Source organism: Lissotriton vulgaris, chromosome 9, assembly GCF_964263255.1.
Source record: "Lissotriton vulgaris chromosome 9, aLisVul1.2, whole genome shotgun sequence".
Taxonomy (NCBI): Eukaryota; Metazoa; Chordata; class Amphibia; order Caudata; family Salamandridae; genus Lissotriton; species Lissotriton vulgaris.
Window position 1 is genome coordinate 841,774,974 of NC_141697.1, and position 25,005 is coordinate 841,799,978.

A 25,005-nucleotide genomic window follows, 5' to 3' on the forward strand; every position below is an offset into this window, starting at 1 on the left:
CAAACTTTTTGCCTGGTGTTTAGCTGGTTTTTTACATAGTTGGCCTGGGATCCAGCTATTCAGGGCCCCAGGCTAATTGCTCTCTCCTTAAAATGGACTTCATGTACCTTAGGTGCATACACAAATGGAACTGGTTCACCTTATAGGCCCCTGTAACATTGTACCATAGGTACTCAGGGCATAGGTGTAGCCAAGGCCTACCAGGGGCTGCAGCATGTATTGTGCCACCCCTGGCCTGGCCTCCATATTTGACACAACTGGCTGATCACTCATCTGGGGTAAGTTGGTGCAATCACCTCCTACTTAGATATAGTATCCCTATATCTAACCTTAACTGGACACATGTTAACCTGTAAGCCATTCCTATGGAAGGCCCCTGCAATCCTGGGGGCAGAGTGCGTGGTTACATGTGAGATGGTGCTATAGCATGAGCTGAGCCTGTCTGCAGCTGTCGGGAACAACTCCCTTAGCTGTTCCGGGAGATTGCCATACCATATACTCCTAAGTGCATTATAATCCTTGCGGTTATATGCTAACTTTGGTTTGGCTTTATCAAAACATGTTGAGTAAGGTGTCATACGAATTGGAATACTATCCCCTCGACAGTTCTGTCGACAGGGATAGCATTCCACCCTTCTAGAGGGACATGACATGGACATAGCCTTAACCCTGGTTAAAGTTAACCAGAGCCTCAGCATCACAAAATGGATGCTGCCACCACAGACACAAGTCTGACCTCCTGCTGCTGGGAGTCCTTCCAGCGAGGGAGGCTTGGACAAAGGGATTCCTGCCTTGGGAGGTGCGAGCACCACCCCAGACAGGATTTTGTGTATTGGGTAGGACAGGGCTGAATAGAATCAGACATGCCCGGGGCACACAAGGTGTCCCCGTGCATAAGCCAGTCCAAACCGGTCCTGGGACTTTCCAGACCCAGGCCTGGCGAGGAGCTGGACAAAGGAAAGGGGGTGTAACCGCCCCCCTTCCTGGTCCCACCAAGAGGAGGGACCTAGCAGGTGATCCACCCCTCAGATTGGGAATAAGAGTGGGAGCAGTGCCATAGCACCTCAGATCATCCTGAAATCAACTTAAAACTAAGACGACGCCAGACTTCGACATTCTGCTGCACAGAAGACTGAAGAGCATCTCCCTTGTGGCCTAGGAGTGGCTACCCTGTGAAAACAGGCACCATCCAGCAACTCGACGTCTGCTTTGCCGCCGCCTCCCGCCGGTACCCGAGCCCAGAGCTTGACGAGACCCAGACTCCCAGACTTCTCACCGCCCGATCAACAGTCCCTGCAAAGAAGGGACCCGTGGAGGCAACGAGAGACGTGGGACCGGACATCTCAGAAGACCCCCGAAAAGCTGACTGCGCAGAACCCGAGGCACCCTCGACGCTGTGCTTTGGGGATTGAGAAGCCCCACAACCGAGCAGCCCTTGCACCGAAGATCAGCTCCCCAGCATCTCCACGATCTGCGTGGGGCCCTTTTGCATCGTGCCACTCGACGCGCCATCCCGGCCACTTGCCACGTGGTCAGCGGCCATCTTCGCGACAAAACTTACAATCTACACTGCAGGTCTGGTTGCTCCAGACTTGCCCTCGCTCCTGTAAAAAGGAGCACCCGCTCTGACCTTGCTGGTCTGAGTGATAAGCCTTTTTCGATTCCTGCGTGGCTTGCATTAGCCAAGGCCTGTTTGCTCCGATCAAGTTGCCGACACCGCCATCAGCTAGAGCCTTCGTGGGACAGCTCGTGACCGACGCCTGGACGTCCTCGACCTCTTCGTGTCCACGTGGCTGCAGAGAGAAGCTACACTTCATCGCCTGTTTGCACCCGACATCGCCTGGTTCCAATCTGGTTCCACGGTAGTCACTGGCTAGTGACTTTGAACATTGTCCCCTCTGCTTTCAGGTCTTCACCACTTCAGATCCACCCTTGGATCCACCGGAACTCTTCACATCGAGCCGCCTGCAGCATCTTCAGCTCCAAGCACCATCGACCTGCGTGACGAAATCCGACACTACTTCGCACCTGTGCACCCGCTTCCTGTGGGTGAGGTAAATGTAAATGTAAATGTATAGGCATTTATATAGCGCACTACTTACCCATAGGGTCCCAAGGCGCTTCCACCGCTGCGAAACCCTTCCTGGCTTCCCTGAGAGATGGTCCCTTAATGGGTATCTCCAGGGTGAGACCAGGCATCCCCGGCGGTCTGGTGGGGCCGTTAGTGAAGATGAGGCAAGCTAATGCCCAGAGTTGCCGAGTGTGATCGCTGATCAGAGTGGGCACCGAGGCGAGAGAATTATCGAGTCCGCTGACCCTGGTCCAGAAACCTGCCGCGCCGGGAATCGAACCCTGGTCCCGGGCCGTCCTCTGCTCTCGGGTCTGCCGCCTCTAACCAGTGAGCCACACTACTTCACTAAGTGGTAACTCAACAACGCCAGTGTTCCTACACTGGTACACACCTCTAGTGTCTGTGTCTAAAGTTTCACTCCTCTGGGTCACTCGGAAGGTTCCTAAAACACTAACTTTGCAACTTTTACGCACCATAGACAATGCATTGGTGAATGCGTGCACTTTAAACACTGCACCGAGTCCCGCGGGCCTTTCCCGACTTAGTCACTGCTAGTCCCGATCAGTTCCAGCGATTCCCAAGGCCCTAGGCCTATTTCCTTTTCGATTGGTATCTCTTATACCACTTTCTTAATATATGGTTTGAGTGGCCACCCGCCCTCATCCATATTGTGCAACTTTTGTGTATTTTAACTGTGTTTTGTTTTAACGCTTGTGCTTCTGTGCTCATAAAGAGTATAGGGGATATTTGTAGTTAATAAATATATATATATATTTTCAATATATATCTGTGTGGTGTCCTTTCATTTGGTATTCAAGGGGGTTGTATATGGTAAAACAGCTTGCTTCACATGCCTTTCAGAGTTTAGCCTAAGACTGCTTTGTCCACGCTACCACTAGGATAGCTGGTCTATAAGGTTGACTTACAACCAATCATCATAAGGGTTGCTTGGCATGGTACAAGGTGATCACTAGAATTAGTGAGCATCACATACCAGGCCAACTTCTCACAATAGACACAAATCTTTTCTCCTTTTTATCAGCAAGGGGCGGCAGTAAGACTGTTTTTGATCCGTGGATTGCTAGGACAGGTACTGGTTGTCTGTAAGAAGGCCCAAATTCCATCTTGTCCACAATCTTTTCCCTGACCAGATCACCAAGCTTTAAGATCCAGACAGGCCTTGCTGGGAAGGTTTGTTTTTCCCAGTGGTGGTTGGCTTTAGGAACACGTTGCTTTGTTTCGATATTAGTTCACTTAAGTCCTGTAAAACAGCCAAACGATCTTTGATATCAAGTTTCTTATTTACCACCACTGTTCCATGACAATCAAGATCCGGAACCAACATTCTTGTCCCAATTAGGACCTCAAATGGAGTGACACCCCCTAGAGAACTTCTCAGCAAATTGTTTTAAGCACGTTGGACCCCATAAAGATGTTTGACCCACCCATCACCCGAACCTTATTCCCTAGCTGTTATAGACTGCTTTATGTCCCGGTTTTTTCTTTCCACAACAGAATTTCCCTCAGGATGGAATGGAGAAGAGTACCGCAATTCAATGCCCAAACTGGCCATGGCTTCTTTGTAGGCTCGAGAGCTAAATGCAGGGCCCTGGTCAGAGTGTAGTGTGCCTATTGGGTATGTGCCGATAAAGACTCACAAATCTTTTATAACAGTTCGAGCATCAACGGGGCGCTGAGGCCACATCCAAAGGAAACTTGAACACGAGTCCACTGCGACCATTATATATTTATAGTTATCATCCCTTTGTAAGGGACTGCAGTGGTCCAGGCAAACACGCTAATGGTTTATCGAGATTAACAGGGGCGTCTGCGCAGGATGCTTCACAGTAGAGACTTTCCTATTTTGAAATGTTTCACAGTCCAGGACATAGTTTCTGGTCTGTTTCCTAATGCCAGGCCACCAGTATCATTGTTTAAATAACGACACAGTGGCGGAAACACCTGCATGAGCAGAGGTGAGCCCTTCATGTGCTGCTAAAATTAGTCCTAATCTATGTTCCATGTTTGGTATTACCCTATCCCCCACTCCAGGTATTCGAGCAAAAGGAACATTGTTCGCATCAATTATATATGAGTATTTGAGTGGAAACTTTTTAGGTAACGCTGCACCGCTGCCTTTGCTTGACACATTGACAGCCAGTATTATTTCACTGTCTATTTTCGTTTTTTAACGAGTGATTGCAGCTACGGAAGCCGTTTGCACAGCCCCCTTCTCGGCTTCATCAGTCAAAGAATTCCCTTCAACGTGAACGCCATCACGTCGATGACTCAGCGTGTGTATCACGTGAGTGTTTTGTAGTCCGTTTTCACAACTGAACTACTTGTTCCCAAAGCGTTTTGGGCTTGATTGTGCCTCCTTTTGCATCTTTGAAACCATTTTGAAGCCAATTCTGTAAATATTCATTGTATGATTGAACACAGTAAAAAGAATCGTACACTAGGAGTGTGGGGAATTCACAATATGTATTTTCAAGTGCCATTATGAATGCTTGTAGTTCAGCTCGCTGAGCTGTACAATCTCCTAGAGATTGAGGTTTTTGTAACCATAGGTCTGAATTTGCCATCGTGCATACGACCTTTAACATTGCGCATGCCGCACTATAAGCTTGTTTCTCCCCCCACCCCCCCATTCCCCCCCCCTCGTAGAGGGTTGTGCAGATCAGTCAGTATAAATTATACATTTATACTGGTCTAGAGGTAGAATTTCAGCAGGCAGAGGACATTTGTGTTTGAATTGTAGGAATGCTTGTGTTTTTAAATATGGATCAAAAACATATTCAACATCAGTTGCAGCAAGAGAATTAACCCATTCTATTCATCTTGGATGTAAAGCTTTTGTATTCGAAATGCTAGCTTTTGCAACTGCCTCTAAGGCTGGTACAGGAGTTATGACCATAATGCTAGGGCTCTTTCTTTTGCTACAGCGGTTTGAACTGCTGTCAGACTTTTTTGTTGTTGTAAATTTCATTTCTGCTTGCGTGTACAAATGTGATTGGTATTTTTTTCACCTTCGTTAAAAGTTAAGTATGTGAATCCGCATTGACCCGGAATGATTTGGATCATTAAGTTGCGTACGATTACACGTGTTTGTAAATGTTTTGTTGCTCCAGCGCATGTTACTTACCTTCGGTAACAATATATCTGTAAGAAACATTAGTTAGTGTTAGATTCCTTACCTTAGAATTTCCCCAGGCGTCAGAATGGAACCGGAACGTTTTCGTCAGTAGTATCCCTGCTCATCGGTAGGCGTCATCTTGCGGCTCCGCATCCGTCGTCGTGATCGCCGGAATGACATCGCTGGAGTACTTAGACGCCACCCTCGAGCGCTGACATCAGTTCTGTACATAGCTTTCCTCGCCATGAACGCAGAGCCATGCAAGACCCAACACTGGTGCCATGAAACTAGGGCCTTGACCGGGAAATTCCTTAACCCTCGATATTGGTTCGCAGAATGGGGAGGATGGGTGGGGCAGTAAGGAATCTAACACTAACTAATGTTTCTTACAGATATATTGTTACCGAAGGTAAGTAACTTGTGCATCAGAAAGAAACATGTTAGTGTTAGATTCCTTACCTTAGAATAGATACCCCAGCAATACCAACCCCGGTGGTGGATCTAAGAACCAAAATCACACCAGGAAGTCCTGGAGAACTGAACGGCCAAAGAAGCTGTCTCTCCGGACTTGGCTGTCCAGGCAGTAATGCATGTCACACGTGTACAGCGAGGCCCACGTAGCTGCCTGACAAATGTACTGCAAAGGGACTACCTGTCCCAAGACAGTAGTAGCCACTGTGGCCCGAGCGGAATGGGCGCACAGCCCCACAGGAGGTTCCTTTTTAGCCAAGGAATAACAGATCTTGATGCACAAAACAACCCACAAAGAAATGGTCCGCTTGTGCACCGCCCATCCCTTCTTAGCGCCCACGTAGTCAACAAGGAGTTGGTCGTCCACCCGGAACTGTTGTGTGCGGTTTAGGTAAACAGAAAGCACACGTTATGGGTCCAGACGGTGGAGCCTCTCTTCCTCTTTCAAGGGATGCGAAGGCAGAAAGAAGGTGGGCAAGGTAATGGTCTGTCCGATGTGAAAGGCAGTAACCACCTTGGGTAGAAATGAAGGACAAGTACTCAGAACAACTTTTTCCGGATGGACAGAGAGGAAAGGAGGCTTAGAGGAAAGAGCCTGGAGCTCACTCATTCTTCTGGCAGAGGTGATGGCAACCAGGAAAACAGTCTTTAGAGTCAGAAGACGCAAGGGACAGTTATGGAGCAGCTCAAAGGGAGCACACATCAGATAGGTTAACACCAGATTCAAGTCCCACTGAGGCATTACAAAGGGGGCAGGAGGAAACATGTAAGGAATGCCTTTCAAGAATCTATTTACAACAGGGGACTTGAAAAGAGAAGGCTGATCAGGAAGCCTTAAGAAGACTGAAATGGCCGAAAGATAGCCCTTGATAGTGCCCAGAGCAGAGCCCTGCTGGGCCAGGGAAAGAAGTAAGAGGAAAACCTCTGAAAGAGGGGCAGAAAGGGGATCCACAGACTTTCCTGTGCACCATGCCACAAATATGTCCACATGCAGGCGTATACCGTTTTTGTGGAGGGACGCCTGGCTGCCAGAATGACATCACACACTTCAGGAGGCAAGTTAAATGGCATCAACTGCCGCCGATCAATCTCCACCCATGTAGGTGGAGGCTGGGCAGGTTCGGGTGGAGGACCGTTCCCTGTTGCTGCGACAGAAGGTCCTTTTGAAGAGGCAGACCAATCGGGGGATCGATTGACATACTGAGTAGCTCGGGATACCAGTATCTTCGTGCCCAATCTGGAGCCACAAGGATGACTTGGGCCCGGTCGCGCCAGATCTTCTTCAGCACTCCGGGCAGAAGTGGTATAGGTGGAAAGGCATACAACAGATTGCAACTCCACTCGTGACGAAAAGCGTCTCCGAGCGAGTGCCGCCTTGGAAATTCCAACGCGCAGATCTGATGACATTGCGCGTTCTCTTCGGGGCGAATAGATCTAACCAAGGCTCTCCCCACTGTTGAAAGAGACCTTGCACCACGTCCGAGTTCAGACGCCACTCGTGATCCATCATGCACCGACGGCTGAGTTTGTCCGCCCTGGCATTCAGGGAACCTGCCAGGTGTTCAACCATCAGGGTGATGCTCTGATGTTCCAGCCATGTCCAGAGGCGCAGAGCCTCCTGACATAGGGTCCAGAGCAGAGCCCTGCTGGGCCAGGGAAAAAAGAAAGAGGAGAACCTCTGAAAGAGGGGCAGAAAGGGGATCCACAGCCTTTGCTGTGCACCATGCCATAAATATGTCCACCTGCAGGCGTATACCTTTTTTGTGGAGGGACGCTGTAGTATCTTGTTATTCTCTATGCTTTCCCTCTCTACCTCTATTGATGTGATGCATCTATCAGAATGTTGGTGATCTGCCTGACAGATTACAGTTGGCTGGGCTGAGCACCATGTTGGATGCTCCTGGTGGGGTCTCTCTATACAACTTGGAATAAAGCATCACTAAATACTATATTACGTGTGGACTTCTCATCATTACATTCATGGCGACGATCTAAAGAAAGAACCTACACCTGTCAAGTCTGGAAGTACTTCAAGCTGTTTGAAATTAAGAAAAGAAACTACAAACCAGGAAAGGACCTCCTGCAACAAGAAAAGTTACCCCAACTGCCAGCATGACCCCACCAGTGGCCTACAACCGGTCGCCCACTAGCAGTCGTCCTGTGTAATTGAGTCTACTAATTTTAAATTGGAGCTGTGCCCTGACTTTGGGTAAGACTGTTTCTTTTGACTTTGGGACTCACGCTGTATCCTCACATGAGCATTTTATTAGGCAATTTTGTATTTTGTCCTATTTACAAGGAGAGCCACTGTCCTATTTACAAGGAGAGTTTCCTTTATGCTGTTTTGGAGCTGTCCCCTTTAATGGGTTAAATCAGAATCGTTTTTGCTCCTGGCTCATCCTGTGTTATGCCTCTACATGAGAGTAGGCATTGACTTTATTCATCTACGCTGTTTGGGGAAGAATTCTGCCTAACCTAGTATGGTTATTTGTCCTGCTGTGACTTTTGTTGACTGAAAATTTGCTCTTTTAAAAGCTTCTCTTTGCCCAGAGGATTTGAACTTGTCTGCTGCTTCTACAGAGTACCTTCTATTTTTTTTCTTCTTGTCAAAAGCACAAAGCACCGTGCATTTTCTCTGCAAGGATCGTTCCTGTTGCTTTTACTAGACCACACGATGTCTAAATTGCGATATCCAACAGTGTCTTTTATCGACTGAAAATTTGTTCTTTTTAAAGTTTTTCCTTGCCCAGGGTAAACTTTTCGCTGTAAAACTGGCTCTATCTTTTCAGTAACGTTCTTTTTAAAGTTTTTCCTTGCCCAGGGTAAACTTTTCGCTGTAAAACTGGCTCTATCTTTTCAGTAACGTTCTGACATTTTTTCCGCTTTATCACCATGTCTTGTCAAAGTTTAGTTTTGGTGGGGTGATTTACTTTTAAGTACATTATTTTTGCCTATATTGAGCGATGCGCTGGAAAATCGGAAGAGAGACCGCAGACTGTTTTTATTTACGTTATGGATATCTTTCGCGGGGGCAAGTATCGAGCTCCGGTGTTCCCTCCACGTTGCCTCCACTTTTACACGGTAACAGGCACACCAATGACATTAGAGATATAGTGTTTTGTGTTAAATAACTTTTGCTTGTCTACCTCATTCCGGTGACAGGCACTCCACTGTCACAAAGAAATGGGGGTTAAGAGATAGTTTTTGCTTCACGGTCAAATGTGTGTTTTTTTTTTAAATAGTAATATGTTTTTTTTAACAAATTTATGAGAACAATATGCTTTTTGTGTATTTTTACATTATGCTAAATTTACCATTATTACTACTTTTTTAGCTGTGCTTAGCATAGGGATGGGTCTGTAGTCCCTTTTCCTTTAGTAACTTGTTTTTGTGGGGGTTGGGTTTTAAGTCCCATCACCCCAGTATGCCAGTTGGCATATTATGTTCGCTACATTTGCTGTGGGTTTCAGTCCCACCTGTTTGATTTGCTCTGGGTTCGAGTCCCATTTCCTAACAGTTACTGTGGGTTTTAGTCCCATTTGTCTAATTTTCAATGTTTTCGCGATGGGTCTTAGTCCCATTTGCTTGTAGTGGGTTTTAGTCCCATCTACTTTATTTTAATGTTTTGCGTTGGGTTCCAGTCCCATTCACTTGTAGTTGGTTTTAGTCCCATTTACTTGCAGTGGGTTTTAGTCCCACCTGCCTATCTTAACTGTTTTGTGATGGGTTCCAGTCCCATTTACTTGCAGAGGGTTTTAGTCCCATCTGTTTATTTTAAATGATTTGCGATGGGTTACAGTCCCATTTGTTTGTAGTGGGTTTTTGTCCCATCTACTTAATTTAATATTTTTGCAATTAATTAATTAATTAATTGTGGGTTTATATAGCGCTAGGATAGACTCCCGGAGGAGTATCTCCGCGCTTCGACCGCTGCGAAACCCTTCCTGGCTTCCCTGGGAGATGGTCCCTTAATGGGTATCTCCAGGGTGAGACCAGGCATCCCCGGCGGTCTGGTGGGGCCGTTAGTGCAGATGAGGCAAGCTTATGCCCAGAGTTGCCGAGTGTGATCGCTGATCAGAGTGGGCACCGAGGCGAGAGAATTATCGAGTCCGCTGACCCTGGTCCAGAAACCTGCCGCGTCGGGAATCGAACCCTGGTCCCGGGCCGTCCTCTGCTCTCGGGTCTGCCGCCTCTAACCAGTGAGCCACACTACTGCACTGCAATGGGTTTTCCTGTCCCATTTTGCTGTTGTGGGTTTTAGTCCCACCTGGCATTTTGTCAGTTGTCCTCACGGACCTTGTTTATTTTTGTTTATGCCCTGTCGGTGTGTGTATTTTTAGTCTTCTTCAATGGAGTTATGCTAGGGTTTTAGTCCTATAGCACTCTTATTTTGTTTTCATTCACATTTAGGTTTTAAAAATTTTACATCATATTTAGCTTATGCCTACTATTTATGTGCATTTATGCTTTTTTATGCTAAATATGTTCATATTTACTTGTGTTAAGATCCTATGTATTTTTATTGCTACTTTTTGCACTATTATCTCTTGCATTACGTTATTGTATTTTGCTTTGTGGTAATAGTGTGTTGATGAGGTTTCTCTTCTAATTTTCCTCATCTTCTCGTAATGCAAGTTTCTTTTGTTCTTTCTCTTTTCTTTTGCCTTCCTTAATTTTCTTCCTTTTAGTTCTGTAAGATGAGAGGATGGTTTATATGGTCTAAGAAGGGTGGATGGTTTATACGTTTTTTTCCATTCTTCCCTCTTGTTCTCTTTCTTAAGGTGTTTCCCTCTTTTCTGTTCTTCCCTTTCCGCCTTTGCTCATTTTACTTGTTTTCATTTTTTCCTGTTCTCTGTTCCTGTTTTAAGCTTTTTGTTTTCTGTTTAAGGAGAGAGGATAATGTAGTATCTTGTTATTCTCTATGCTTTCCCTCTCTACCTCTATTGGAATGTTGATGTGATGCATCTATCAGAATGTTGGTGATCTGCCTGACAGATTACAGTTGGCTGGGCTGAGCACCATGTTGGATACTCCTGGTGGGGTCTCTCTATACAACTTGGAATAAAGCATCACTAAATACTATATTACGTGTGGACTTCTCATCATTACATTCACCTGGCTGCCAGAATGACACCACACACTTCAGGAGGCAAGTCAAATGGCATCAACTGCCGCCGATCAATCTCCACCCATGTAGGTGGAGGCTGGGCAGGTTCGGGTGGAGGACCGTCCCCTGTTGCTGCGACAGAAGGTCTTTTTGAAGAGGCAGACCAATCGGGGGTTCGATTGACATACTGAGTAGCTCGGGATACCAGTATCTTCGTGCCCAATCCGGAGCCAGAAGGGTGACTTGGTCCCGGTCGCGCCAGATCTTCTTCAGCACTCTGGGCAGAAGTGGTATAGGCGGAAAGGCGTACAACAGATTGCAACTCCACTCCTGACGAAAAGCGTCTCCGAGCGAGTGCCGCCTTGGAAATTCCAACGCGCAGAACTGATGACATTGCGCGTTCTCTTCGGTGGCGAATAGATCTAACCAAGGCTCTCCCCACTGTTGAAAGAGACCTTGCACCACGTCCGAGTTCAGACGCCACTCGTGATCCATCATGCACCGACGGCTGAGTTTGCCCGCCCTGGCGTTCAGGAAACTGCCAGGTGTTGAACCATCAGGGTGATGCTCTGATGTTCCAGCCATGTCCAGAGGCGCAGAGCCTCCTGACATAGGGTCCATGACCCCACCCCGCCCTGTTTGTTGCAATACCACAGCTCCTGAAAGTTGATATGGAGCCGGGACTCCGCCAGAGGCCAGAGGCCTCTGAAATCCGCCTCTCCCATGTGGCCACCCCATCCTAGGAGGGACGCACCTGTCACCACTGTGTGCTCCGTTTGGGGAAGGGAGAGGGATCTGCCACTGACCCAATCGCGGTCAGTGAGCCACCACTGCAACTGTCTCGCAGTGCCCTCCGAGATCAGGACGTGGTCGGACAAGTTGCCCTGATGCTGTGCCCACTGGAACTTCAGGTCCCAATGCAGAGTCCGCATCCGCCATCTGGCATGATGCACTAGCAGGATGCAGGAGGCCAGCAGTCCCAGAAACCATAGGGTCATCCTGACCAAAACTTGGGATAAAGGCTGAAAGATCGGAATCAGAGCCTGAATATCCAGAACTCGCTGCTCAGGAGGATAAGCCCGAAACTGCGCCGAGTCTAGAACTGCTCCGATGAAGAGGAGCTTCTGAGAGGGACACAGGTGTGACTTCGGCACGTTGATTGCGAACCCCAGCAAATGCAGGAGGTCGGCCGTAGTCTGGAGGTGGGAGACGACTGTCTGGGGCGAGCCCGCCTTCAACAACCAGTCGTCGAGGTAGGGGAAGACTGAAACCCCTAACCTGCCCAGATGAGCTGCGACCACCGGCATCACTTTCGTGAACACCCGTGGGGCGCTGGTAAGGCCGAAGGGGAGCACGATAAACTAAAAGTGCTCGTGGCCGACCGTGAACCGCAGGTAACGCCGGTGGGCCAGCAGGACGGGGATGTGAAAATAAGCGTCCTGCAAGTCCAACGCTACCATCCAGTCTCCAGGGTCTAGGGCAGCTAAGACCTGAGCCAATGTCCGCATCCTGAACTGCTCCTTCCGGAGGAAGCCTTTGACGTTCCGTAGGTCCAAGATAGGGCGTAGGCCCCCCTTTGCCCTTCTTGGGTACCAGAAAGTAGTGGGAGTAACAACCACACCCTACTTCTGGCCCAGGAACGCGCTCGATGGCCCCCTTGGCCAAGAGGGCCGTAACTTCCTCCTGCAGAAGTTTCAAGTGATCCCCCGACACGCGGTGGTACTGCGGTGGAACGGCTGGAGGGGACGTCTCGAAGGGGAGGGAGTATCCCCTTCGGACGATTTGCAGCACCCACCTGTCCGATGTGACAGTGCGCCAGTGGTGGTGGTGATGGCGAATCCTGCCCCCCACTGGCGTCACATGGACCTGAAAGCTCGGGCTAGGAGGGTTCTGAGGCGGATGCTGCAGGGGTAGGTGTGGACAGGCCTCGCCGTTGTCCCCGACCGCCGCCACGGCGGTTCCCACGTCCGCCACCGTGCTGGATGGTAGTCTGCGGCCCATGGCTGGCTGGACGTGTGGGGGCGCCCCTTCCTTGGCCACGAAAGGAGCGAAAGGCAGCCGTTTGCTGGAGCGGGGCGAGAGGCCCAAGGACTTGGCTGTAGCCCTGGAGTCCTTAAAACGCTCAAGCGCATGGTCTGCCTTGTCGCCAAAGAGGCGACGGCCATCGAACGGCATGTCCATAAGTGTGTTTTGGACATCAGCCGAGAAGTTGGCGGACCTCAACCAGGCGTGGCGACGAATCGCCACCGTTGTTGCCATCGCTCTGCCAAGTGAGTCAGTAGTGTCCAGCCCACACCGGATGGAATAACCGCATCTCGACCTTCCAAAAGGGCTTGGCCGAGTTTAGCCTGGACCTCCACCGGGCATTCTGGCAGCACGACCGCGACCGTATCCCACAGAGAGCGGGTGTAGCGGCCCAAGAGGCACGCGATCTTGACTGACCGTAATCCTAAACTCAGGGAGGAGAATACTTTCTTCCCGTATTGCTCATACCTCTTGGATTCCCGATCGGGGGGAGCCTCCGGGAATGCGGCCCGTGAATTAGAGGCCTGGATAACCAGGCTCTCGGGGTGGGGTGGGTAGACAGAAAGCAAGGGTCACCCGGAGTCGGGCGTTGGCGCCTGGCCACGTTCCTATCCACAGGCTGACCTGTAGCGGGCTTGGACCAAGTGCCCAGAAGAATGTCTGATAAGGCCTCCTTAAAAGGCAGCAGAGGCTCGGCCGAGCTTGACTGCGGTTTAAGGACCTCAGTAAGGAGGTTAATCCTCACGGCCGCGATGGGGAGCTCAAGGCCCAAGGCCTTGGCTGCCCTCATCAGCACCACGCTATAAGCAGCCCCCACCTCCGTAGCCACGCTAGGAGGGGAGACAAAACCAGTGTGGGGCGAAGTGTCCAGACCACTGGCCTCCCTAAGCTCTCCTGTCCAGTCCGCAGAAAACTGACATTTAAGTGTTAGAGGGTCCTCAGACCCCTCCCAACCCCCCTCGTCACCCATCGCCTGGTACTGAGGCTCAAAGGATGGGGCCGGGTCATAGAAATAGAAATCTCCAAACGGCGTCGGATACGGCGCCGCTCCGACGCCGGACCCTAATTGAGGGTAGGACCAGGGACGGAGTCGTCCTAGGACGGCGCCGGGGGCGACACCCTTGGGGCCAGCGCCGGCGAGGTCGTGAGGTCGACCGGCAGCGACCTGGATCGGGAGCAGGATCCAGTGGGGCCCTGCGGCGTCGGGACCGAAGTCGCCGCCGGCACCGAGGCCGAAGCTCCAGATGGAGCTGGAGCCGAAGCACCCGGCCCGCTGGGGGACCCAGTCGGGGCCGATTGGCCCGAAGGTGCCGCGGAACCCGACGGAGGAGTGAGCGACCTCATGGCCGAGAGGATGCCTCGATCTCCTCCGACGTCGCGTGCTGCCCAGGGACCGGCGGGTATGGAGCAGGCCGCGACGCCCGCGGCTCCGGCGGAGCCGCCCGAACCCCCGGCCGCATTGTGCGAGCGTCTGGGGGAGTCAGAAGAGCGATGGTGCCTCTTCGACTTCTTGTGCCTCTTCTCTGAGGACTTCGAGCCCGAAGACCGATGACAACTCCCGGAACTGTGGTGACTCCGGCCCCGCGACCGGTCCCTCGACCTCCTTTCGGACCGGTCCCTCGACCTCCTCTGGACCGGGACCTCGAGCGGCGCGGGTCAGACTGCCGAAGCTCGAGTCGCTTACGGGACCACTCCCGTCTAGCTTTAGACGTCAGGGCCCGGCAGTCAGATCAGGACTTGTCCTCGTGGTCCGGGCCTAGACAGTGCAGGCACCGGCAATGGGGGTCGGTAACCGACATTAGTCGGTTGCAGTCGGCGCAGGGCTTGAACCCGGGCATCCCTACCGGCACCGTCGGAGTCGAGAGACTTCGAAAGTAGATCAAAAGGATCGTAAAAAGTTAGTCAAAAATTGACTAGGGTACAACTTTTTCAGGATCTGCGCTTGCTGGCGCGGAAAAAAGAAGAACTGACGTCAGCGCGTGGAGGCGGCGTCTAAGTACTCCGATGACATCATCACGGCGCCGACGACGGCCGCGGACAACGCCTACCGACGTGCATGGGTACTGCTAGGCAAAAAATATCCGGATCCAGTCTGACGCCTGGGGATATTCTAAGGTAATGAATCTATCACTAACGTGTCTCTTTCAGATATACAAATCCAACAGTGACAAAGGTGCTCAGTGAACCTTTGCAAAGGGCCATCCACTGTGCAGAAACACAAGTCACATTTTGTTGTAACATTTGATCCATTTGAGCTACAAACAATTTATTAGTTAAAATCGTCAAATTCTGCAGCAGATGATGCATTATGCTGTACATATTGCAGAACCAGAATTATATAGAAAACATTTGCAAACTAGGATATTTTGCCTTTCATGCTTGAACTTCTTCTGTGGAAAAAGGGAAAAGTGCTGATGACAGAAGCTGCATGGCTCGGTGACAAATGGTTTCAGTCCTGCCAAGTGCCACCCATCAGGTGTTAGACTAACGCATTTCAGTGTGGTGCTCCCAATTACTGAAAAGCATTGTCACGCATATGCATAGGCAGCGTGTCAGCATCTGTCACTGTATTGAAGGCTGCCTAAAAGTGTGGCAGCTCGCAGCACGCCTATTGTGGTGTTCGCAGGCAGGCAGGCTTGGAGCCCACCTGGAGGCTAACACTCACTTCTACAATGTAGCAGAAATCATTAATTACACTGAGTCTCGGCACCGCAGGGAGGACGTCACATCCTGCTACCAGCAGGAGTTGAGTTTGTTGAAAGAGGCTGGCTATACAGGCGGCGCCAAAATCAAGCATGGCGCTTGAGGCATTGCGCTGCCTACTGCAGCTCGCACCGGCCCCGGCGCCATAACCCGCTTATTGTCAGCTCCCCATTGAATTCAATTATTCATTGCTGCAGCCAAGGAAGATCGAGAGGAGTGAGTGACACTGGAGCAGAGGCTGCCTTGGCAGCCCTTTAGCCCTGCTACGTGCCACGTCGAAACCTGTAAACCTCTATGTATAGACAGTAACATTGAGTCGCTGGAGTGGTATAGAGAACCGTGGTAAACTGTGCTTTTAACCACACTGAGGGGAGAGTCTTAGAACTTGGAGTTGGTTTGGAGTACCTCCACCTGCCTCTGCATGTGCGGGAATATGTTGCTTGTTGTGTCTATGCCCATTACTGTAGCCACATGCGCCCGGTAAAAGTGCCAACGCCTGTCTTAGCTGCAGGATTGGTGTCGTGGGAGCTTCAGGGATTCTAGACGTGTGCGCGGTATTGTCCATCCGGGTCGGGTGTCAATGCGGGTTAGGATGGTGGGTCTGAGTGTTGTTGCAGCGCTATGAGGATCGTCTCCCAGTGTGTGTAGTTTTTTGTACTTTCCTATGGCCTGTTGTTTCTTCGCAGCATATCGCTATGATCTCTGCCCTGGCCCATGCGAGAGTGAAGTGTCTCCGAGCTTGGAAGTGTAGAGGGTCAGGGGCCTTCCGTTACTATGTAATTAGCCATCTGGCAGCTATTATGCCAAAGTCCAAAAATCTCAACGTGACTTTGGTGCTGCGTGTTCTGCAGAATTGATGCCGCTAGTATACCAGCCACTCAAAGGGTATCTCTTCCTCAGTGCAGGCATGCAGCAATTCTGCCACGTCTCTCCAGTAGGTGCCAATAATGATGCAACTCTGCAGCATGTGAATCAAGTCTGCCTCTACAACAGAGCATCTTGGACAAACAGAGTTAGCACGATTAAAGTATCTGTTAATTTTGAACGGCTTGTAGTACACTCTTTGCGTAATGTAATATTGAATCTGCCTGAACTTCAAATTTCTGGGGATCTAAACTGGGCTGGCCAGGACCTGCCCCCGCTCTTGGTCTGAAAAATGTCTACCAAGGTCTTGCTCCCATTTAAGCCTAAAGGAGTCTAACTTAGTTGCCGCATGTTGGCGCAGCAAAGCTGCGAACCACTCTGTCAGGCGTCTGCCTTGTTCCATTGCATGCAAGTATTGCATGGGTAGGTGTGTGGGGGGGTTCGGTTGCTAGGTCTCCCCAAAGCGCTATGAGTACGGTCAACAGAGATCGATGCAGGAGGAATTGCCCCGCAGGGAGCCTGTCCTCTTCTATCATGGTCGCATATGGAAGCAGGGCGCGCTTGCTGTAGACGTTTCCCAGAGTCCGAATCCCCACCGCGTGACACCTTTGTAACTCTGCGGCAGTAAAGTTTCCTTATGGCAGCGCCGTTCATGAACTGCCACTAGCATGAAAACTTTTAAAAAGGCACACAACCACCAGGCAGCACAGCTCAATTAAGAGAAGAAATGCAGCACGGCTGCAAACACAGTGTGTGCTTTTAGGTGATTCTAAAAGCACACGCCGTCTTTGGTGCTGCATTTCTTTTGTTTTCTAGAGTGTGACTGCGGGGCATATTGTGTGCTTTTGTTTAAAGCATTCATGTTAATCTCAGCTTGTGACACTCTGTAATTAACAAAAATACTTAACCAAAAGCACACAATGAGCTCCACAGCCACACTATAGAAAACAAAAAATTTAGCAAGTATAAATGCCTCTTCCTCAGCAAGTTAGAAAGGACCGTTTTCGTGCTGCTTCGGGGGCGCAAATGCTTTTGGGGATGTGTGTGCGCCACACACACAACAGTGCACGCTATGGGGCACTGAGGTGCGCGTGCGCCCAAGCGCACACCTTCAAGGGAACACTGGTTAAGAGGGTTTTTAACTTTTAAGTGTGGACATATGAACTAAATGCAACCAGAAACATGGCCCACACTTTTCAAATGTGAACTCCACTTGCTTGATAATTGATAAGAATTTTGAAACTGAAAAGGGAAATTAGTCTCTGATCCCAGCATGTCTCAACAGCACCTGAAATGTCTATTAAACCAATTTTGTTTTAGTTCACCATTCTTTTTACCTCTGTATATTCAGGCTTCTGCTTCACCCCAATTCTATGACATTCTTCGGCCCATAGACACTCCAGCACCTCAAGCATCCCGAAGCAGAGATCAGTGCTCACTGCATGGACACCGTTGCCAACTTTCTGTTCATAGATGACTTGCACGGCTGCTCCGGTTAACCTGCAATGATAAAAACACAGAGTGAGATGTGTATAACTACTGCCACTTGGGGATGTTACCGGAGAGTTCCTGTAGAATTAGAGCACACACCCCGAAAATGGTTTCTAATGCAATATTATGCACAGGTGATATGTTTACATAACCAAAGCAAACAACCATCATAAAGTCAGTCTTTCCCGCTCAAGCTTAATGTTATAAAACGTACAATGTATATCCTGCAAAAGTATGTGGGTGTCATCAAACAGAGGTCCTAAAATCTGAAGAGATTGCCTGATGTATTTCAGAGTTGTATTGGCTAGATAGAATTCACATTTTTTTTTTAATAGTCGCCATTCAAGAAGGAGATTTGAGTCCCCTCCATTTGCCTTCATTAAAAAGATTTCATCTGGCCAGAGTGTGGGTGGCGATATGGGTGCAGAGCATTAGGTGATGAGGACACCGGCCTCTTCATTTAATACAGTGGCCAACTCCAAATACATATAAAATATATTTCACCTGGAAACTGATAGTACTGGAAATATAGAACAGGCAGAACAAGCAAGAGAGGGCGCTTACGCTGCAATTTCCACAATCGTGGACAAAGGTGTGGCTTGTGGGGAACCCAGGAAAGCTGTCTTCTCTCCACATTCAGTGCCAAGGTGGCAGCTTAGGACCTGGTGGTGTGAGGTAAATAGGCTCAAACGGAAACAGGGGTGCCAAGTACGGAGGACCTGTAATGGGTGCCACAGACATGCACTAAAGTCCAAAGAGTTTGAGTTCAGGTATATAAGTCCATGCTGAGCCTGTGACCTTGGCACCCAAGCCGGACGTGGGGGTGGCCTTAAGCTGAGCACGGTGAGGTAAGATTCGCCGGGTGCCAAGCCCCCGAAAGGATTGTGCCATAGCACAGAGACATCATAACTGAGCTGTAGCAGTGGGATATTTAAGGGATTTGAGGGACCCAGGAAAGCGGTCCACCCTCCACCGACCTTTCCAAGATGGTAGATTAGGGCCTTGTGGTGAGACAAGAGGAGCAAGTGGAGACCAGGGATAGAGGACCTGCGAAGGGTACTGCAGACCAAAACTGAGGACCAGAGAGTGGGAATTCTGGTGTAAGGGTCGTCCTTGAGAGCCGGTGACCTTGGCATCCATGCCTGAGATGGGGTGTGTCCGTCAGCTGTTGGAGGCCTGAGCATGGTGAATTAAGATCCAGCGTGTGCCATGCTACTCTGGGTTATGCAGCCGCACAGACATCAGAGCCAAAGCAGGGTGACCATTTGAGGGAGAGGACTGAAGGCCTAGACGCTCGGTGAGTGCTATAATGTTGTGGGGTACTGCGCTGTGGTACTGGCACAGAACATACATGTAACTGCAGCCACAGAATAATGCAACAAACAGTTAAAATACTGACTGTCAGATTTGACGGCCAGGAATGTTGCAAATTAGACTGGTTGACTGGACATCTGCCCCGTGAGGGACAAACAAAAATGTGGACCACACTGCGCAAACTGATTATGTGGATCCATCAAATCCGGTTCCCCTAGAGATCCGACCACCCCCAGCCGGCTCAAGGACAGCTTGCCAGTGCTAGAGCCCTATGTGCGTCAGCTGCTGGACATCTCCTTTGAGTCTCAGGTGGTCCCGAAAGCCTGGAAACAGGCGGTGGTACTTCCCCTGCAAAAAAGGCCAACGTTAGCTTTGAAAAGCTGGATAACCTCCGTCCTATTTCCCTCCTTCCCTACATGGCGAAGGTGGCGGAAAAAATAGCCAACATACAGCTCATGCAGTTCGTGGAGACGGCTTCGCTACTCCACGACTCGCAATTTGGCTTCCGTCCCCGTCACTCGACGGAGTCTGCTCTCCTCGTGGCGGTAGAAGCACTCAGACAGGGAGTAGACGAGGGCCAGACGATGGCACTGATCCTTCTAGACTTAAGCGCAGCATTCGACACTGTAGCACATTCCACCTTGCTACAGTGTCTGAATGGAGGCGGGGTGACAGGAGCTGCGCTTGGTTGGATCAAGTCCTTCCTCTCTGAGAGGTGCTTTCAAGTCAGACTGGGTGAGTGCTATTCCAGGGAGATTGAGCTGGGCCAGGGCGTACCTCAGGGTTCGTCCCTGAGCCCAACTCTATTCAACATCTACGTCTCCCCCCTGGCGGCCATTGTGGAGGGTCATGGCCTCCGCCTGGTGTCCTACGCCGATGACACGCAGTTGGTCATCTCCCTATCGCGCGCGCCCGGTCTTGCGGCGGACATCTTCAGGAACTGCATGAAAGACCTTGCTGCCTGGATGTCTGCCAACTGTTTAAAGTTGAACGGGAGCAAGACCGAGGTGCTCGTGGTGGGGGGTGCACCGTCAGCGTGGTCGTCGGCGTGGTGGCCACCTTGTCTGGGGGAAGTCCCCGCTCCCTGCCGTGAGGCCAGGAACCTGGGCGTGTGGCTCGATAAGGACCTCACCTTTGGCCCACATGTCGGTCGGTGGCGGGGGTATGCTTCAGTGTTCTGAGAGCCCTCAGGAAAGTCTTAGACCTGCTTCCCATCTCTGCTCGTCAGACGCTGGTGCATGCCTTGGTCACCTCCCGACTCGATTATGGGAACCTGCTCTATCTGGGGGCCATGGGCAGGGTCATCGGCCGCCTGCAGGTTCTTCAAAACGCGGCAGCGCGGTTGGTCCTCAGACTCCCCAGGAGGTCATCCGCCAAGCCAGCCTTGCGAGCGCTCCATTGGCTCCCCATCGAGAGGAGAGTGAAGTTTAAGGCCCTTGCCACCTGCCATCGTATTCTGAACGGCAAGGCCCCTCTTCCGCTCCAGAGCCTAGTAGCCTATTACGAGCCTACACGCAGTCTCCGGTCCTCGCAGACCGGGCTGTTAAAAGTTCCAAGAATATCTAAGGCTCGTATGGGAGGCAGATCCTTCAGATACCTTGCTCCCAAGTGCTGGAATAATCTGCCACTGGAACTTCGGCTTGAACCCTCCGAAATCCAGTTTAGGAAAAAACTTAAAACACATCTTTTTCAGTAGATAGCTTGGTTGGGAGGAGGGGGGACAGTCACTCCACTTGTCATAGCGCGGGGACACGCCAGTGGCGTAACCAGGCGCTTAATAAATGTCCAATAATAATAATAATAATAATAATTATGCATAACAAATTAGAGGCAGATAGTAACAGTGCAGAGGAAGGAAGAACAGCAATGATTTACATTAGAGGCGGGGTGCCATGGCGAGCGATTGGAGGCAGCTAATGTTTGAAATGCTGTGCAAACCTCCCAATGAACCAGTGAGTCCATAGCATGGCAGAGAGCATCAGAGGTCACTCTGATCTCCTTAATGTGCACTGCGTGTGCTGATGTGCACCTGGGGTTTCCCATGTGGCAGTCGAGAACTGGCTACAGCTGGGATACCTTCAAGTAGAATCTGGTATTGAACCACCAGGCTGGGAGCGATAGACCTATTGGGAGACTTAAAAAAGGGTTTGATGGTGAAAGAAAAAGAACTAGCAGCCTCAAAGTCAAACACAATTTATAACTAACTACAACAGGATCATAAGTGCAAGCAAGAGTCCTACACAAAACAAGACAAAGTCCCAGCGCGGCAACAGCACAGGGGATAACCCTCCTACACAACTGTGTATAAGTGACACACTGGCAGCAGTAAGAGACTTTAGAGCCTCCCACAAAAGCATTGACTCAGAGGCAATAGACCTCAACCTGGCAATGGCAGAGTTGCACGAGGTACCAGACAGTGACTTGGGCTGCCAAAGAAGCACGGATTAGAAAGACATGACACAGGTGCAAAAGACCTGCAGGTGGTGATAATAGGACTAGAGCCAAGGGTAGAAGAGGTGGAGGAAAGATCCAGAAGGAGAAACTAGCACCAAACTGGAGCTATTCTTGAAGGAGTTGGGACTACATAAAATGAAACTTGGGGCCTATCAACTTTTTTGATTGAGAAAGTTGGTGAAGCCTCAGGGACCTTCTCTGCTGCCAGGAGCACTTTAGAAAAGTGTGATATTTAGACTTTTAAAATAAAGAAACCGACAATACTGCAGGTGGCAATATGAGACCTATCTAATTTAAAAATACGGACTGAGTTTCCCTCGATTAGATGCAGAAAAAAAATGTTTGCCAAGAAAAGACTCAGAAGCATGAAACAGAGGTACTTGCTCCTCTTTCCGGGCAGTTTAAAGTGCCACAGGTTAAGAAATGGTTAGTTACTTTTTCCTGGTTCGGCCTCAGTGATTTACATTACTGCTGCTACTCTATTCTAATGCTTACTGAAGAGTTGACGATACTTGAGAAACAATTACTCACTTGTATTCCTGATTTTGCTTCATAGTGACCTTTTCTGAAGTTGTATTTATAATACTTTCTTATTCTCCGTGCAACAGAAACGAGTTGAGGCAATTCCCAGGCATCATGAGGTTGCCAAACTAAGGACAGGCACGGGCTGCCTTTTTATTCTTCCTTAGTTCTGTTATTGTTAAGCTGATCAGTCCTCGTTTTTTCTGTTAATTGTTCAATCTGAATAGCATCTGTCCATCACCACCCCCTTTTCTGAATCGTTTTGTCCACCATAAGCGTGGAAGGGTATACTCAGATGTGAGTCCCTTGCTCACTGCACCATCAGGATTCAAGCAAGCCGGGCCGAAGACGGCTGAAATGCCAGAAACCGGTCCCCGGAAGCTTGTTTCCTTCCCAGTATAAGAATTGGCTTGGTAGTTTGGTCTGCCCTGTTCCCATGATGCACTGGGCCAGGGACAGACTAATTTGCATGTAGCCAGGTTCTGAGCTGGGATAGTGCAGTGAGCTAAAAAACGGTGATGGATCAAGCCCTGATCTTTGGACTGGGTAGGAGTGTTCTGCTTTATTCAGATACTCTGTCCATCACCACCCCCTTTTCTGAATTGTTTTGTCCACCATAAGCGTGGAAGGGTATACTCAGATGTGAGTCCCTTGCTCACTGCACCATCAGGATTCAAGCAAGCCGGTCCGAAGACGGCTGAAATGCCAGAAACCGGTCCCCGGAAGCTTGTTTCCTTCCCAGTATAAGAATTGGCTTGGTAGTTTGGTCTGCCCTGTTCCCATGATGCACTGGGCCAGGGACAGACTAATTTGCATGTAGCCAGGTTCTGAGCTGGGATGGTGCAGTGAGCTAAAAAACGGTGATGGATCAAGCCCTGATCTTTGGACTGGGTAGGAGTGTTCTGCTTTATTCAGATACTCTGTCCATCACCACCCCCTTTTCTGAATCGTTTTGTCCACCATAAGCGTGGAAGGGTATACTCAGATGTGAGTCCCTTGCTCACTGCACCATCAGGATTCAAGCAAGCCGAGCCGAAGATGGCTGAAATGCCAGAAACCGGTCCCCGGAAGCTTGTTTCCTTCCCAGTATAAGAATTGGCTTGGTAGTTTTGTCTGCCCTGTTCCCATGATGCACTGGGCCAGGGACAGACTAATTTGCATGTAGCCAGGTTCTGAGCTGGGATGGTGCAGTGAGCTAAAAAATGGTGATGGATCAAGCCCTGATCTTTGGACTGGGTAGGAGTGTTCTGCTTTATTCAGATACTCTGTCCATCACCACCCCCTTTTCTGAATCATCTGTTACCACGCATGCCAAAGCTACGTGTGCCTTAACAACGCAGCCAATACCGCGACTGTCGTTACCATTATGACGACTCGCTTTAGAGAAGCGCTGGTCTATGGAATAATTTAAATTATTATTCCAACTCAAGTAGGTGTATCAGTAGGGAAGGTGTTGGACTTGAAATCCAACACCAGTCCAACACCGCATTGCCTACAGCAAGTCGTTGTAATGACTTGTGATGTAACAGAACTCGTGGTAATCTCGCAGTCGTGGTACTGACTGCATTGTAAAGGCACTACAATGTAATGCCTGCATTGTAATAGATGTGTCCTGTTCAAACTTAGACAACAATTTCAGGTTAGATACTACACTGTAGTTTTGCAAGAAGGTTACAAATTGATTTTTTCTTCTGTTTTATAAAAGGAAAGAATTAGCTAGTGAAAGGTTTTAGACTGTGCAGCAGAGCACTCATTATGTTGATTTTGGCACCTGATTTGTAGTGTTAAATACACTGTTTAAGTGTTCTGGGAAATCTGCGAATAGAGTCTCTACCAGAGAAGGCGTTACTGCAGTTAAGAAACCCGTTCTACTGATAGAGACTTCTAATCGCAGATTTCTCACCATGTGAATAGATACCAAAGCAGTACCTCTCAGTATATTGATTAGTGGAATGGTTCAGACCAGGAAACTCTTAGGACAGATTGTGTGAAGTGCCCACACGCCACACCTGGCTATCCAGGCCGTAAGGCTTGGTGAACGTGTAGTGAGACATCCATGTAGCCATAACTGGCACACCGAACACTAGCAGCATTTGCCCTAGTCGAATGAGCTTGCAAGCCTTTTGCGGGCTATTTCATGGCCTGCCCATAGCAGATCTTTACACATATTACAATCCATCTCGAGATGGTACTCGTTTGTGATGCTTTTCCTTTCTTAGCCCCAGAGAAAGAAACAAAAAGTTGATCATTGTGAGAAATTCTGTTTTTTTTTTAAATGGGGGGGTTAATCAGGCAACAGCAACAATCCTCATCAGGGTGAACCACAAAAAGTCACTGTGTAAAGTATTTATGCAACACTTAAACAGTAATAAAGTCAAAACACAACAAAAAAAAAACCCAAACCAATTTAGAAATATAGAGTACATTTTAATAATTTATTGGATACCAAAAATCCACCACAACATCTGGTCATGAATGGGGCTTCTCTTGAGTGTAATATAATGTGTAATGTAATGCAGTCTTATAAAGCGCACTATCACCCCACGGCTATCCTGGCTCGGAGGTTACATTAGCTCCCCTATATGCACGTATTACCATGAGCATGACTGTTCCGTATTACACCCTTGGGAAGAGTTAGGTTTTAAGCTTCTTCCTAAAGTCTAGGAATTCTTCTATTTGCCTAAGATTGGGCGGGAGTTTGTTCCATAAGCGAGCGGCTGCACAGCTAAATGCTCTACCTCCAAACCTAGTGGTTCTAATTCTGGTTGTGCTAACCAGATGGGCTGCAGAGAATCAAAGACTTCTTGTAGGGGCATACCAGACACATTTTTTCTGCAGTGATGCCGG

General features: G+C 49.3%; 1 protein-coding gene across 1 annotated transcript in view; it reads right to left on the bottom strand.

The window, feature by feature from the left end:
• The window catches only part of ATG2A (autophagy related 2A), a 2,120,972-nt gene that overhangs the window by 1,391,504 nt on the left and 704,463 nt on the right, over positions 1 to 25,005 (bottom strand). The window contains exon 12 of the mRNA XM_086939522.1: positions 17,715 to 17,877. Within this exon, the coding sequence (XP_086795648.1) occupies positions 17,715 to 17,877 (163 nt within the window). The remainder of the gene's footprint in view (positions 1 to 17,714; positions 17,878 to 25,005) is intronic.